Source organism: Carassius gibelio, chromosome A25 (genome assembly GCF_023724105.1).
Source record: "Carassius gibelio isolate Cgi1373 ecotype wild population from Czech Republic chromosome A25, carGib1.2-hapl.c, whole genome shotgun sequence".
Lineage (NCBI taxonomy): Eukaryota > Metazoa > Chordata > Actinopteri > Cypriniformes > Cyprinidae > Carassius > Carassius gibelio.
Window position 1 is genome coordinate 12,443,523 of NC_068395.1, and position 18,097 is coordinate 12,461,619.

An 18,097-nucleotide genomic window follows, 5' to 3' on the forward strand; every position below is an offset into this window, starting at 1 on the left:
GCAAAAATCGGCTCGAGTAGGGGTTTCGCTGTAGGCGCACTTCAAAAGTAGCTATATCGGCCCTCCTGAAATCACTGTATAATTCGCACACTAGACTGTAATCTGCAATCTTCAGGTAACTGAGCCTCTGGCCAACACTGTCCTTCTTTCAGCTATAGTTCTCGCCTGTGGAGGGAAGATGACTTTCTACGATGGCATTTACCCGTTTTACTCCCTACAAAGGAGCCCGTTCATAGTCGACATCAGCCTGCTGGTCGCGATCCTGGTTTTCTCGGTTCTGGCTGTCAGTTTCCTCTTCATTCTACCGGGAATACGTGGCAAATCGGTAAGTGAGTTGGATCAGTTTGTCTAGAAGGCTTTTCTTTATCTACAGCTTTCTAATTTATGTGTTATTTTTGTTGAATATCAGTGTCAGTAACACCATTTAGAGTAAAATTCTGTTTTTTTTTCTTTTACGTTTTTAGTGCCCTTGTTAATTTACAAACCTTGTGTTAAGTCTTTTACATCAGCTCTTTATGTCAAAGATGTCTAAAATATCACAAAGGATTTGTGCCAGTTTGTGGGGGGAAAAAGAAGATTAATATATATACAAAAAAATGTCCTCTTTTTCAGAGACTGTTCTGGACGTTCAGGATAATCATTAGTTTATTTATTGGAGTTGTTTTAGTAGGTGAGTATTTCAAGTATTTTTTTCAAGTTAGTCTGGAACTCAAGTTGTTGCTAGATATGGTAATATTGGCCTCAAAAATATTTTCCTATGTACCTGGAATTTAAAATACAAGAACTACATAGCATTAGACAACATTGCATTGCTAGAGCTCTTTTCTAACCTCGCCAAGTTTTTCGATGACTTTTAACCAAAGTCAAGGTGATAATTAAATTTAATTGGTTCGGTTTGACATATTTGTTACATAATGCAATTGCATTCATGCATTTTTAAGTTTAAGAGTCTAAAAATTCAACTAGAACAAAAGAATGAAATATCTCAATAAGTCCAGTTATCTTGTGTCATTTCATACAGTAAGAGCTGCTGAACTTGTATAACATAGTCTACATTTTAATTCTGTGATCTTCTTGTCCATTTCAGTGCTGAATTTTACTGGAGACTGGGCTGAAGCCAGCGTGAAAGCCAACGCCAGCTACAAATCCTTCAGTAATGCTGTGGTGTCCGCTGAGGTGGGACTTCATGTGGGGCTGTATGGCATAAACATCACACTCAAAGGTAAACCGCATGAGTCATCAAGATTTATGGTCCACTTATCAAGAATATTATTAGTCCAATTCAGGTTTCATGGGTTTTCGATATCCATTCCAACAGGCGACCCAGTATTGCAGATAAATGAGACCATTGACTACAACGAGATCTTCAGGTGGTCGAGCAGCGTAGATGAGCAGTACGATGACGCGCTGGAGCGAGGTCTTCCCAACCCCATCCTTTACATCGCAGAGAAGTTCACTCGCAACAGCGCCTGCGGCCTCATCTACCAGTACAGATACTCAGGCCGCTTCGCCTCAGCCAATCTGTGGTAAACCAACACACAGACACCACCAATGTCTTACTGTAGTGTAAAGAAACCCCATCCTATTCAACAAATTAAAGCAAGCTGAAGTACAGAATGGCCTTCTCCCACAGGACGGCTTTTTGCTGCTGGCTAGTGGCCAATATCCTCTTCTCAATGCCTGTCATCCTCTACGCCGGTTATATGATGATAGCCACGGCCGCTTTCATTTTCTTCTCCATGGCTTCCTTCTCAACTATATTCAATGTGATCCCATGTGACTTCAGTATAGGTGCAGAGTCTTTAAAGACAGATTACAGCCATTCCTTCTGGATCGCTTTGGCTACAGGTAAATGATCTTTATGGGAAAGCGTACCACTTTCAAAAGTGTTTGACTTGGTAAGCATATGTTAAATACAATATCAAATGATATAGATATAATCTGTGGTGACAATACTTTTGGTGAACCATTTTGGGTGAACAGAACCCATTTTATTTTCAGTCTGAGGAACCTTATGTGCAATATATACTTTACTGGCATTCGAGGTTCCATGAAGACCCTTTAACATCAATGGAAACGTTCATTCCAGAGGTTCTTTATAGTGAAAAAAAAGTTCTTTAGATGACTTTTTAATGTTCTTCGCTTTAAGGAAAACAAGTGTTCATGGGAGGGTTCTTCTATGGCATCCATTTAAACCTTTATTTGAGGAGAATATTTCACGCTTTTAAAAATAAAAGTTCCAGAAGGTGGCTTTCACAGTGATGTCATAGGACCATTTTTGAATTCCCCAAAGAACCTTGTGAAGTAGATTTAAATATTTTAAGAACATTTCTCCACTATAAAGAACCTTTTGTGCAATGACAAGGTTCTATGGATGATCTTCATCGAACCATTAATGCCAATGAAGAATCTTTTTTGTGTGTGTTTTTCGATTATTTTCAGGTTTGCTGTGCGCTGTGATTGGTTTGGTGGTGGTGCTACTGGACTGTCTGTGTTCTGCGAGGATGAGGGAGGCGTTCAGTGTGGGCGTGGACAACGAGGATGATGAATGCCATACTGGTGAAGGCTACCTCAACTCAGGCTTTCTAGAGGGAGTGATCTATGATAACAACACACAGACAGGAAATGTGTCCTCGTCTCAGCAGATCACTACATTAACAGTACGTTTCAAAGCACAAAGAAATGCATTTGCATTAACATTATCTGAAAAGAAAAAAGATTTGGTCATCATTTACTCACAATCATGTTATTCCAAACCTTTATGAGTTTCTTTCTTCTGTGGAACACAAAAGATGTTCTGAAGAATATACATGCTGCTCTTTTCCATACAACAAAAGCATATTACTATTTACACCAAAATTGTGTCATTGGTTTAAAATTCAATGTCTTTGCTGTTTGATTAAATATTAGTGTTATTATTATTTTTTTTTTACAGCGACTCTAAGGGGCTGTGTGCTGCCATCCAAAACTACTACTTGAAAACGTACACACTGAATTGCTGGGGGAAAACTGCATAATCATAAGTACTGTATATATGTATATAATGCACAAAATTAAAATACAAATTCTACAATCTGTCTATTTCCATTATTTGTGTTACAGTTCTTTTTAGTCAAATGCGATAACATTTGGCAATACCAAGAGTGAATTCATAACCATATGAGCATTGTTTCATTTGAAATACAGTCTGCATTGATTTTTTTTCAATGTGTGATCCATCTGAATTCGGAAGTTCAAAGGTAATTTGATTTTTAATTCTAAAATAATGAATTTATGAGTAATTAATATGCACACACACACCATTAGCTAATAAAAAAAAAAAATACAAATATTTTCATTACTTAAAAAAGAAATAAATGTTAATTGAAAATCACATCTATATGAAGAAGGCTTAAATTGAAGTTGTATAAACTCTACATACATTAAAAAAACTAAAATCAAAACAGAGAATATACAAATAATATCGAATTCAAAAATAATAATACTATCTCAGTGATACTAAATTTTTTATCATGCATACGTACACATGAATGCAGCTCAGGTTTTCTGATTAGTATATTCTCAGTCTTCATGCTGAAGAAGTAATCTACTGAAATGGTTCGTTCACAGTGTACAGTACCCATTTATCACAGAGACACTGAAGACTAAGCATGTTCAGCAAATGTAACAGCTATCTTTGGATTTTAGCATGCTTTAGCCCACTTGTTAATCTTTGAGTTTGTGAAATGAGTATTGTTACAAAATACGCCCTACTGTATTGATCTATTGAACTTTAGTACAGTCACGTGGTAATAGTACTTTGTTAGTTTAAGAACTCAAAAAAGGCTTGAACCAAAAGGCATTTAAAATATATACAAACTAATAATTCTGGCATGGAAGACTATCATTGCATTAATAAGCAAGTAACATCACTCCTTTGATCAGATTGTTATGTGATTCGGTTTTCTTTGTGTTTTCTTCGCAGTCTACAGCCACATGAAGCAAGACAGAGATTATTTTTTCAATATTTTTCTGCCCTTTTTTTTTTTTTTTTTTTTGGAGCTGTAAACTTTTTTTAGCTGCAGGAAAAAGTCCCAGTTTTATGATTTCTTAGATGTACACCGGTGTCTCTTGGCCAGTTAACAACCTGAACATGATGGCAGGCATAGTTTTCATGTTTATCTGTTGAAAAAAAAATGAAAGGAACATCATTTTAACAGCATTCGTGGCATTAATACATTACATAATAAAATAAAATGAGTGCAAATATGCGAAAAGGATGATGACTCCGTGTGCTTACAATAAAGGTCGGTTTTATTTGACTAACGGCAAAAGACAGGAGTGTTAAGTACTATCTGTACAGTATTCGCGTATTATTTTGAGGGATTTGTACCGTACTGAAGTTCAGTTGAAACTGAAAACATGTAATTGGACTATTACTAATAATTAAAATATATATATTGCCGTACCTCTCCTACAGATACTGAAAGGGCGTGGACAATTTTCTCATGCGCCATAGCGACCACACTCTGTCCGTTTATCTCAATTATTCTGTGGCCGACTCGCACTCCGCCCCTCTCCGCAATACCTCCACGCATCAGACTACAGATCTGCAATTCAACAGCAGGATGACTGCGTTAGACTGAAATTATTCACGATACAACCAAAAAAAATCCCCTAACAATGCACAAACACATCCGCTGATCAGATAAGCCGAGTTACTGTAATCAGACAGTCATGCATTAGACATTTGTTATTTTATAAACGTAAATTTCTTTTAGTGGTGTTGATCCTTGACACTTACTATGCCGTTCTGGACACTGAAACCCAGCTGGAATTGCAGGTCGGGTCTCTTTATGAGGACAGTAGTAACAGGGGGGCAACTCACTACACTTAGTTTCACCTGAACGTGATTCTTCAGGCTCTGAAACACACACGCATAGACACAGAAACGTGTGATACTGCAGTCTAATGACATGTATGTGTTGAGTACATGCTTAGATACGTCAAAACCTTGATGATGCCCTGACAGGCGGCGAGCGGCAGGCCCACCAGACTGGTGTCGTTGACCGCCATGATCTGATCGCCCACATTGAGTTTGCCGGAGCGGGCGGCAGGGCCGTTGTTCAGCATGCAGGCCAAGATGACGGTGGGCAGGATGGAGCCCCAGCCCGACTCCACGATCACAACACCCAGCATCTCACCCTTCTGCTTCTCTAGCTGAAGCTGAGCGCAGAAATATGATTCAAAATCAGGACAAATCCATAACGACTAAAGAGCAAAGAAAGAACTTAAAGAAGTCAGAAAACAGTGTAAAAAAAGGAACCAAATACTCCATTTATTAAACGAATATGGGGTGACAGGTGTTAACTGCTGTTAGAAGTATGATTTTAACACCATTGTGACGTAGCGTGTGGCAGAATACCTAGCAAAAAATATTATTTTAATTTACTGCAGGGGACCAGTGACACACCAGGATTTATCACTGCCATTTAATGGTATTTAACCATTTAATCATTGTGATCAGCATAAGCTGATAATTTTGCACATTTGAGTTTTGATATATTTGAATGAATAAATCCTTGAGAGCATTTTTTTACAAATATGGTGTTTTTTTTATTAATTAATTAATTATTTGTAATTATTTTTTTGTTAATTTTTATTAATTAGAAATAATACAATACTTACATATAAAAATAAAATATATTATATGAAATTTATACAATCTTTTTGTTCAAAATAGTTTTCACATATATATATATATATATATATTAGGGGTGTAACGGTTCACAAAATTCACGGTTCGGTTCGATACGATACACTGATGTCACGGTTCGGTTCGGTTCGGTACGTTTTAGATACAGCAAAATGTAAAAACATCTCAACTTTTCAGAATGCCGCAAGCGCACCGCGGGTCATGTGACAAGAACCAACCAATCAGCTTCATCCTTTCCCGTAACAACGTTGAGAGCTCAGCCAAGATGAAGGAACAGCTGATCATAGTTGTATATGGATTGCAATTTTGAAATAAATTCAGTAGCAGAGCTACTGCAAGCGATTTTTAGAGCTGCAAATCCATTTATCCTTCGCTGAAATTTCCGCGTCTCATGGAGAGAGCACGTCATTGTTGCTTAGCAAAGACAGACGCCTCAGGAGAAAGACGCGCTTAGCGTTTTCCATGCGTTTTTAGGCACGATATGTGAACGGCCCCTAAGGCGCTCGCTCACTCAGCACGCGCTGAAGGCTCGTTGCAAAATGTCTAATGCATTTAACAGACCAGAAATATAAGATCCTAAAATAACCAACAGGTCTGGTGTTTGGGTTGGATTCCCTGTAAGCTATAGTTTCTAAATGCTGCAGGGATAGTTTGCTGCGTGCATGTTTCTCCTTTTTTTCGTCTTTTCCCAGATAGTACTGACGCATATATCCCAGATATTCCCGCTGTTTTTTTTTTTTTTTTTTTTTGTAATCCCGCTGGTGTACCCTGTCATGTTGCAGATGCGACATACCGTTGTTTATTTATCCACCACTCTCTTGCCATCACCATTATAGCTTAAAGGGAATCCAAAGTGCACCCAAACACCAGACCTGTTGGTTATTGGGGGATCTTCTCATTTCTAGTCTGTTAAACGCATTGGCTATTTTGCAACGAGCCTTCAGCGTGTACTGAGTGAGCGAGCGCCTGCTGAGTAGCCTAACATAAACATATAAGATGGTGTTTTTTTCTTCTTCGGGAGTGTCAGGGGCGTTGCCTGTTACGTTGTTTGGGTTATTGGGCTACCTTGTTGAACGCATATCATTATATTTCTCTCTCTCTCTTTTTTTTTTTTTCAAATATAATTAATTACTCCAACGAACCGTTCGGTATACATAATGCGTACCGCGTACCGAACCGAAAGCGTCGTACCGAACGGTTCAATACGAATACGCGTATCGTTACACCCCTAATATATATATATATATATATATATATATATATATATATATATATATATATATATATACACACAATTTATAGTTATATAATTAATAATTATTTAATATATTCATAATTAATATAAAAATTACATATAAAATGCATAAGTATTAAAAAATACTTTAATATATAAAAATATGAAATATATATTTAAATAAATTTTTTATAGCTATATAATTACTTGCATAGCTATATGCCATTTATTATCATTTAATATATGTATATTTTAATATAAAATAATTTACATATAGAAAAATATATATTACATATTACATTAAGAATACATCTTATATATGAAGATTAAAAAATATTTTATACACACTACATACTGTGTGTGTGTGTGTGTGTGTGTGTGTATATATATATATATATATATATATACACACACACACACAGTAAATGTACTATATATATAATTTCTATATATTTACATATTTTATATAATCATATCACCAATATAAAATAATTTATATAATTATATGCATTATATATATATATACATAAATATACAGTATAGATAATTGTATAAATATCATTGATACACTGTATATCTACATACATATATTTATGTATATAATTGTTATAGTTACATACCTGTTAAATACATTCGATTCATAACAGCAAATATATATATATATATATCGGCCCCCTAATCTCTATTCTATCACCATCAGCACTGAAACACACACTGAACACAGGACAGTGGAAAGTGATAGGAATGCTTTAGGAAAGACTGGGAGAGTGGGATCTGGAAAAGGAGAGGCCAGACTTACAGGAGCATTAAAACACATTTGAGTTTGATGTCTGGGACACAAAGCAGCTAATTATAGCTATGGGATGATGTTTCCAGTGCTATAGTCACCTCTTTACAATTTTCAGAATTGGAGAAATGGATGAGGTCATCATTATACATCTCCTGAGTGTTCAGGATATCACTGTAGTCTTTCTGGCTGAGGTCCTTGGGATTGATCCCATTGGCTCGGAGGAACTCTTGGTAGGCCATGCTGAACGCCTGACCGATGGACTGTGCGATGAGCTGGGCCTGTGAGGGAGGAGAGAGAGGCCAAGCACTCAGAGACAGGAGGATACTTGACCACGTGACGACATCTCAGAGCGAGAGAGTGCTTGAGTCAAATCGAGAGGGTGGAAAAGAGTCAAAACATGCCGTTACATGAGCACCACATGAACACAAGGAAGAACAAACACAAAACCACCAGGAATCATTCAGACATTCACACAGTTACACACGCCTGACTGTTTAGTCATTATTTAGGCTAATTTGATAATGCCACCAAAAATAGTGCCTGTTTACTAAATACTGAGTTAACTATTGCTCATTGAATATTAAATATTATATATTTGTTTGGTCAGATTTTGGGCTATTTTGATAATGCTTTCAGCTTACATCAATAGAGTTTATTTATTATATAATAATCTTAAATATTTATTATCGAATGCAATATATTGTTTAGTAATTTTTTTTGGCTAATTTGACCATTTGTTCAGCTACCAAAAACAGTGCTTGTTTAGTAAATACAGATGTTAAATATTGCTTATCAAATATTCAATATTACATATTTGCCTAGTTATTATTTAGGATTAAATAATATTATATATTTGTTGAGTGATTATTTTGGCTTTCGGCTACTGATAACATTTTTTTTTTAATTGAATTTTAATACTAATCATTTAAATGTGACATATTATATATTTGTTTTGAAATCATTTGGGCTAATTTGATAATGCTTTTCCCACCAATGAAAGCACTGTTGTTGTTTTATATGTAGGAAATATTAATAAATTAATATTCCTATTAAATATTAAACATTTGTTTAGTAACTGTTTAGGCTAATCATACAAATTTGAAGACAATAAATACAGCTACAGATACTTTTTTATATTAATTATTAATATGAAATATTGCTTACTGGATATTAAATTATATATGTTTGTTTAGTAATTAGGCTGATTCAGTAATGATTTCAGTCACACAAGAAAAGTTTGGTTGTTTATTAAATGTTAAAAACAGCTTATTCAATATTAAATATTACATGTTGTTTATTAAATAATTAAGCGAATTTGATAATGCTTTTAACTAACATGTGTGCCAAGTAATTTCCCCATGCCTACATCTATTAACTCAAGTTAAAATACCTAAAATTCACAGAATTCTGCATTTCCTGCAAACCTGTATTTAATTTTTTTAATCATTGCATAAATGTGAAGAATGTAAGATCATTCCATTATTTTATTATGGGTACATATATTATTTAGAAGGTACCAATCAGCACTGACATAAGGACAGATTTATTATGCAGTTCTGGATTGTTAGATTTAAGCCTAAGTGTGTAGTTTCTGTGCTACTTGCATGAAAAAGCTTGCAATTGCAAAAATAATGTAAAATCCATGGCCATTAGTTGAAAACAAACAAACAAACAAACACACACAAAACACTTAAGCTTTAATCTTTTCTCTCGAAATCCAATTCATGGCAATCATTATCATTCACACTATTTGTTATTATAAGATAAATCTCACATCCTCTGACTCAAAGACGTAGCACATCATGCGGTACTGCTTCCGACTTTCTGTGCCGAGGCCTGAATCTGTGCAGTCGAGTGAGGAGGCGTTCGACAGACGCCTGCGAGCCATCAGGACCACCACCTCACCGATGTCTGCGATGTAAGAGATGGTCCGGAGGGCGTTGTCCATCAGCGTCTCCTGTGAACAAGGACCAGGAGTCAGTCAATGAAATGTACGCAAGCATTAATTCTCTAAACTGCCCTTTACTGTAAATCCAGTTCTTTTAAAGTGAAAAGTGTTAAAACATCTGCACCACAGCTCTGAAAGTACATTTGACCAAATATTGTATATATTCACATAATTACCAGTGTTAAATGAAATATACCTACCTGTGTGTCGGCATTGAGCACCTTGATGGCCTTGGTTGAGATGAACAAGTCAATCTCTGTCAAGCTCTGAGCTTCACCCTCTACAGACTAAAAATAACAGTGTCATCTAGTGGACTGAGAGGGGACGTCTGACAATGTTCTGTTCCCACAAAACATTAAACCATAAAGCACATTTCAAGCAACGTTCGTTCACGAGAGCCTTGCCAAGGCAGCAGAAATATTCCAATATTTTGGTTATAAAATACCTTAACACAGTCCACAGCTTCTTGAGCTTGCTTCATGCGCGCGCTTTTGGACGGGTTTCTGTCAGAGAGCAGCTGGGTCGAGCCGAGGTAGTTTGCAGCAAAGATTATTCCATTGATGAGGTCTTCTGGCTCACATGGACCAGGGACTAATAAACGAAAGAGCAGGATAAACAACTAGGCTAATAAAACACCTGAAATTTAAGCTAATACTCTGAACCTAACTCTAATATCAATACTATTCCAATTATCAACAAACAGACTGATGCATCTTTTAAGTCTTTAAAAAAAGGTTTGAGTCACAATATTCAGTTTTGGGTCAATAAAGCAGAACTTACTGTCCACAAAGCTTGGGAAAGAGGGATTTCTCTGGGCCTGCTGAAAAGCAAAACAATGTTTAAGTTACAGATCCTGTTACAGGTTATAACTTGTCCCATTGCATGTATTATATTATTATGGTTCAGCATATAACTAGTTAACGTGCCAGTCTCTTTTGTCCAGATGGTGGCCATGTACAACTTTCCTCTGGACTACTCTGAGAAACCAGTAGAAACATTGAAACAGAAAATTATTATATTTTGATTATAGGTACAATTTATAATTGACATGACAAGACATAATTATTGTTGAAAGCATAGGAATGATACAAAAAATGTGTGGACATCAGTTTTATTTTGTCCATAGCCAGTCCCGTTGTAGCAGTTACAGTTTCACCTTTCAAGGGTCCAACAATTGATAATTTAGATGTGGATATACTTGGATATATTAAGGTTTACAGATTTTGAGGAGTATACATATAAGCAGAAACAGGACAACTCAATTTAAAAGGAATGTAATCACAAACTTTGTGTCCCTGTATACAAACATGAGCTAAATTGGTAGACTTAGCATACACATAATTAGCTTCAGTTTTTGGAACCAAATGGCTAATGGTTTATATATAAAACAGCAATGTTGTGTTGTTTTCCCAATAACCACTTTTCCACTCTTTATTGGACCACTGTTCGGTGGCTGAACATTAATCTAGTCTATTATTTAGACAAATCTTCAAATCTGACTGGACACCTGTCCATGGTGTTTCCCTCACTGGTGGCCCGAGATACTGGGATAGGCTCCAGCATCCCTGAGGCCCTGCAGTTTGAAGATGGATGTAAATCTTCAAATCTCATTAGAGAGGACTGTCTTATGCTTCTCTAGAAGAAGCCGGACCACTGATAAAAGTCTGGTGCAATGCTATCAAGAGCCAAGAACAGGCTAAGACAAGAACAGGATGTCCAATCAACATGCAAAACGACCATTCACCTTTTTTTTGTGTTAAAACATAGGTCAATCTAGAATAAATGCTGGAACAATAACAAGGATTCAATCACATGGATTCACATGCTCCCCTGCAAGGAGAAAGCAGACTTCTTGACAGTGAGTAAAGTATTCTGCAGAGTTACCTGTTCCTGATTAGGCTTTGTCTTCTCCTTTTCACCAGGTTTGGTCAAGTCTTCATGTAGCCGTTTGTCTGGAGACTGTACATGTGTATTAACATGGGCTCTGGATTGGCTGCTTCTCATGTCTGATGATGTTGAAGAGGCCCTGGAACTATCAGGAGCCTCTTTCCCATTATTGGTCGGATCAGATGCACCTTTGTTCCTCCCAGAGTTGTTTGGAGAAATTTTGAGTTTGGTCTTAACTCTGTTCTCAATCTGCTCAACATCCCCAATGATCTTTCTTTCTATTCCACCCTTTGGTTTATGACTACAAACGGGATGGTCCTGTCCTGTGTTTTTGCTGTCTTCAGGACTTTTACTTTGCTTGTGTGGAAGTTTCCCATGTCTGTCCCTGTCATCCTCTGTAGAGTATTTTAGCAAATGTCTTTTTTTCCAAACGCCTCTGTCCTCTGGATCTGCGAACTTAGTTTTATTGTTAGTGAGGTCTGTGTTGTGTACTCTCTTCGACTGATGTGCTCCGTATCTGAAACTTTGTCTAGGGTCTCCTGTACCTTCTGTGACCACAGGGACATCACAATCTTTTGGACAGTCACTGGCACACTCTTCCCGAACCCTTTCCATTTGATTTCTAGGAGGACAACTTGATCCTCGAGGGACATCCCTTACGTGTTTGGGGATGTCCTGATTCCTTCTATAGTTACTAAGTGCATCACTTTCTTGACCCAATTTAGCACAACTGGAATCTTGAGGACGACTTCTGCCATCTCTGGGAAAGCTGTCAGCACCTTTATTTTGGATCTCATTGTTGTTCAACTCTGCTTCTTTCCCTTCGCAGTGAAAAAACCCAACAATGTCTTCTTCTTCACTGTCCTCCTCTTCTGCTTCTTCCTCTGTCTCTTCTTCATCTTCCTCGTCCTCAGCCATGGGGGCTTGTACGAAGGTTGTCTCGGTGATAGGCTCTGGACGTTTGTAGACCATTGCTGTTGCGTCTTCCTGCAGAACCTTGTAAAAGCCCTCTGTATGTTCCCAAGCCTCCTTTGGTTTAGAGATATCCTGGACATCCCGAGACGTGCCAGGACACTCGGCTCCATCCGCGCCTTCATTGCAATCCATTCCTTCCATGTAGCTTTCATCTTCAGGACAACAGTGGACATAGTAGGTCATCCTGTCTGCTTCGGTTTGCAGTTCTTCATCTTCCTCGTAATCATGCTCCTCTTCTTCTTTCTCTTCCCCTGATACGACATTATCATACTCGGACAGTGAGTCCTCCTCCATGCTGTCCTGTTGAAGAGGGCTTTCGCCTTGGATAGAGTCGTCCTCAGACCCATCACTTAGACAGAACCTAGCGGTCACAAGTGAGGGTGGCTGGATGTCCAGCTTTTCCTCAGGAACTGGATCAACTCCATCTCCAGAGAGCTTTTCACTTCCCTCAGGAGCACTGCTAATGGCTGACGGGATGAGCTCTGAAACAATGGCTCCGGTCCCCGATCTTCTCCTGAGAGCCATGACTGGCCTTCATCAGCCTCGCAGAAGTGGGATTCTGTCAGCCCTGAAACAAAGTATGTAAAATGTAAGTTAAAAAGTGGCATATTTGATTGAAATTGGTTTTGGTGAGTATTTATTAACTTCGTGACAGTATCAGGAATCGATTTAAATCAAAGACATACAAACGATCTACTAAGTGAACATCATCTAACTACGTTTATCTACTCTCTCCAGAAATCAATACTCCACATATTAAACCACTACAATTAATTTCTAGAATCAAAATTAGTGCTGTCACTAACGTCGATTAATCTGATGATTGAGTATCCAGATCTTTTTTTTTGTTGGAACAAAATGGACCTAAGTTAACAATAGACTTTAAAATGACTAAAAAACACATATAATAGCAATAAGCCAATAAATTATTGGTTCAAACAAAATATAAAAAGCAGGTAATCATATGGTTTTATTGAACAAAACAGTTAAAATACATAATGTAACAAAGCAATATGATCATAACTATTATTTATGTTTTTTATTTAACTATTTTTACACATTTTAGTGCAATCTATTGCTCATTTAATATTGACTGAACAATATTTTACTCAAATGTCCACTTAATATTTAATATTTGGCCAATTCTTTATGACAGAAATGCTACAGACACTGTTATTTCTTGAAAAAAAAAAAGCATATGGACATCAAAACATGCAAACTAATGTAGTAATAGTTTAAATATTTTATTTTGTGTGGAGCAGCATTTACTGTGAACAGAGCCGTAATCTACAAGCATGTAAATAAAGTGCATATTAAACCTATACATATAGACAGATACATGTATAATAAACACAATTCAAAATACAATTTCATGGCCAGTAAATTATACATTTTCTGAATTTGACAGGTCCAAAAGTTATTTTGGGTCCCTTAGTATAACATACTAACCAATTGTGCAACATATAGCCTAACAATAACCAAGTAGAGATCAAGGAATTCTCAAAATGTATGCATTTGTTATTTGGCACAACACACTATGCATTGGAATAAAGTGTGCTAATATCCACAAACTGATCAGATAGCATCATTCTATATGCAGTTTACACCTACACCTTGACTTTGTAGTTCATGAGCTGTATTAAAACCTCTAAGGAAAACAACCTCATCCAAATCAAACACAGTACACCACAGCATCAGGGAGACAGATTTGCACAGTTCAGCAGGTGCATCAGCAGGAAACATGCTGATATTTTCCTGCACTCCAGGGATTCCTCGCTATTGATAAGAAGCATCAGATTCCCAGTGGAAATACAGCCTCCTGTTTTTGATTCTGACTCACTTAATTTGTCCCCTTATACAACAAAAGCTTCCTTCACCCACAGATGGAATGATATTTTAGTTTAAATCTTAATCATTATCCATACTGAAAATCGGGAAAATCTGGTGATCTTGGTAACACTTACCTACATAAGACCCAAAAAGCAGCATGAGGGCAGTGGAATCAAACTCAGTTTTAGACTAAGCAACTGAACAAAGTTTGAAACAACCTTTAAGCACGGTTTAAGTGTCAAAATATTTTGCAGGCCATTGTATTGCTAAATATTTAAGCATGGAGATTCAGGGATAGAGATATGTTTTTCAAGCTGTTGTTGAGATCAGTTTGCTAATCTATCTGCATTTAATGTAGTTGTGGCAAAGTAAATAGATTTGTATTCCTCATAAATAAACTATGGAAATTGGCCCAGACCTTAAAAGAAAAAACAGCAAGTCTAAGCTGAAAATGCAGTCTTGGTCAAAGCATGTAAATCGAACACATTAGTATCACTATTAGATCAGCAAGCAACTTCTAATTGGCCAATATACCTGTTTACCTCAATGTTCCTTTATGTTCAGTGACTATCAATGAATTTGCAGTGTCTCTTTTCTCCATAGGGTCTAAATTGTAGAGCTTTCTTATACAGCATTGCAGAAATGTGCCTTTATTTCTTATTTATGTGAAAATCGTTCCCACATATTTTGCCCACTAAATTTCCATGCCATTTACAGAGGTTAGTAACAATACTTTTCTATGTTTTGAGATTTATGATTCATGATTCACCGTAAATTCCCATGACTTTCTAAGATTTAAAATCTTTATATTTTTAAATTTACATTTCCAAGACTTTTCCAGGCCTAGAAACCACATATTTAAAATTACAAACCTGATTCCAAAAAAGTTAGGACACTGTACAAATTGTGAGTAAAAAAAGGATTGGAATAATTTACAAATCTCATAAACTTATATTTTATTCATAATAGTATATAGATAACATATCAAATGTTGAAAGTCAAGAGACATTTTGAAATGTCATGCCAAATATTGGCTCATTTTGGATTTCATGAGAGTTACACAGTCCAAAAAAGTTGGGACAGGCAGCAATAAGAGGCCGGAAAAGTTAAATGTACATATATATATACATATACATATACACACACACATATATATATATATATATATATATATATATATATATATATATATATATATATATATATATATAGGAACAGCTGGAGGAGCAATTTGCAACTTATTAGGTCATTTGGCTACATGATTGGGTATAAAAAGAGCCTCTCAGAAGTCAAGATTGGCAGAGGTTCTAGGTGGTCCACCAGTTTGGTCATAACTAGTCAAAGGTAATCAGCGGGCTTGTTTTAAAGGGGTTTTTGCCACTTCCTTATGGTCAGGCTGGTAGACCATTTAGAGCAACCAGCTAAAACCAGCTTGACCAGCCTGGCCAGGCTGTGAGACCAGTTTAAACCAGCTAAGACCAGCTTAGGCTAGGTTTAGCTATTTTTGTAGTTGTTGTTTTGTTTTTAGCAGGGAAAAGACCATGAAAGCAGTTTATGCAGGTTTGAGTTGCTTTTCAGCATGGTAGATTGGTGGTTAGGAATGTTGTTGATTTGTTTTTGTTTTTTTATACAGCTATTGCCATATGTACCATCTTCACACAACATTCTTTCAATTTAGAATTTTAAATACTTTGAAAAGTTTCTCAGTGACCCTCCTTCAGCACTAAATAAGCCTAATATCCAGCGGTTCTGACGTCACCCATTCTCCCAGTGATCTGGACTCTCGAGACGGAATTACTGCAACATAACATCTACCAGGACTCCTCTCAACCCAAATTAATACAAACTTCTAATCCTTAAAAGCGAGGACAAAATGTTTCTGCACATAATAACATCACAAGAAACATTTGGCCGTCTCATACGCAGAGAATATAGCAATACGTCGCCGTTTCACTGTCACTGAGACGCCACATGCTTGTGCACTCACTCACACGACAATAGCGTGGCGATGAGAATTAGCAGGATATGCATTTTGTCTTTCAGTGCAGTTAATATAGAACTGACTCAAATCGAAGAGGCTGCCATATCATTTAATACCGACGACAAGCTTTAAAAAAGAAGTGCTTACCGGAGCCAGTTTGGCGTTGCGCAGCCAAATATGATTTCGTTGTCTTCCTCAGACATTTACAGGGCGAATGTTAGGACATGTCTTTGACGCACCACAGATGCTGAGGAGCGTGGATGTAGCTAAACACACACCCTCAGCATCCCGGGACAGTGAGGCGCTTTATGAGTTTTTTTTTTTTTTTTTTTTTTTTTTTTAAAGAGACAGACATCATAGCAAAGAGTAGGCTACTAGCAAAACCCCTTTTAGCACACATCACTGAGACATCTATTTGACGTTTGCAAGATGTTTTTTTCGAGGATTTTTTCATATGCAATATAGGATGTTTCCTATCAGATGTCAAAGACGTTCAGAAAATGTCTTTAAAATGTTCATGATTTAGGATGAATGTAATACTGACATCTTAGAGACATCTAGCTGCTGTTTGTACACAGCAGATGCTTTCCAGATAAGAGCAAACCCTAAAAAATAGGTCTTGCAGATGTCAAATAGACATGTCCCCTTCTTGGACCTGGGTGCATTTTTGTATTTATGTATTCATGTTTTCTTAATCCTGCTCCAGCTGAATTTCTGACCATTACCATGATTTTTTTGTGTCCTGTGCTCCTGCAAACATTCTAAGCGTTTCTCTTGAATAGACTTCCATATTCTGTTAACCTGGTCTCTGCGCTTCCGGTGTTTTGCCCAATTTCGACCCCCTGACGAATTATTAACCCCCTTGTTCAAGTCGCTACCTGATTGCCTAATCCTAACCCCACCCTTAATCCTAACCCCTCCCCCACACCTACTCCTGAACCTATTACCTAGGTGGGTAATAATTCGGCAGAGGGTCGAAATTGGGCACAACACCGGTTCAAGCGTTTTCGTTAAATTGGAAGCATTTTTACTCTCGATGCCTTGAAAGTAGATACCAATGATTATCATAACCAATGTCCATCACATATGCAGAATGATGTCTAAAAGTTTTCTAGTTTTATTCTTTTCACTATCATTTATAGGCTATATAAAAAACTGAATAAAACATCAACAACAAAAACAGTTAGCTAGTTTAAATGATTATCTTAACAGTCCATAGATATCGCTATTATTTATTTCGGCTGTTAGCGCGTTCTCCAACAAGTGGAAGCAATAAGACCTGTTTTCCAGGGTTTGTCAGGTGATGTTCAACCTATACACTGTTTTTGCGCATCAGGGATCCGCTATCAATGTGCGGAGTATTTAAATCTCTTTTGAATGAGCGCTTACTGTTCACTGTTTCACTTTTGATTTAGCGATCACACGTGCTCTGAAGGAAGATCAGATAATTTTCAATGAGCACAGGATCTGTTGAGCAGCAAATCCTTACATTTGAATGAAATGCTTGTATTGCATTCAAGGGAAGTCACTAGTAGAAAGGTGGTGACAAATACAATTAATGGGGGCCCATGACTGATGTCTGTGCCCTTAATGTTAATCCAAGAAATCAAAACAAGACCACTCACTGCTCTTGGCTGAATTCATTTTGAAATCTTAACAAGAACTAGCCTAATCTATATTTAATTTATACAGTGAAGGCTATGCAATGCTATTTTCCATTTGATTATTCGGTTTCTGTACCTGAATGTCTCCAAACA

General features: G+C 36.9%; 2 protein-coding genes across 2 annotated transcripts; one reads left to right on the forward strand and one right to left on the reverse strand.

Annotated features, from left to right (window-relative positions):
- The first annotated feature begins 126 nt into the window (after positions 1-126).
- On the forward strand, positions 127-3,979 carry LOC127946903 (dual oxidase maturation factor 1-like). The gene is made up of 7 exons (XM_052543720.1): positions 127-325; positions 613-670; positions 1,088-1,222; positions 1,319-1,526; positions 1,634-1,848; positions 2,443-2,660; positions 3,965-3,979. The coding sequence occupies exons 1-7, from the start codon at positions 179-181 to the stop codon at positions 3,977-3,979; spliced, it is 996 nt and encodes a 331-aa protein (XP_052399680.1). The 5' UTR covers positions 127-178.
- Positions 3,490-16,655, reverse strand: LOC127946776 (amyloid-beta A4 precursor protein-binding family A member 2). Its single transcript, XM_052543533.1, has 11 exons — positions 16,488-16,655; positions 11,552-13,097; positions 10,448-10,487; positions 10,113-10,258; positions 9,868-9,954; positions 9,494-9,676; positions 7,818-7,997; positions 4,993-5,205; positions 4,784-4,903; positions 4,449-4,589; positions 3,490-4,161 (listed from the first exon to the last, which is right to left on the reverse strand). The coding sequence occupies exons 2-11, from the start codon at positions 13,052-13,054 to the stop codon at positions 4,090-4,092; spliced, it is 2,685 nt and encodes an 894-aa protein (XP_052399493.1). The 5' UTR covers positions 13,055-13,097; positions 16,488-16,655; the 3' UTR covers positions 3,490-4,089.
- Positions 16,656-18,097: the final 1,442 nt, after the last annotated feature.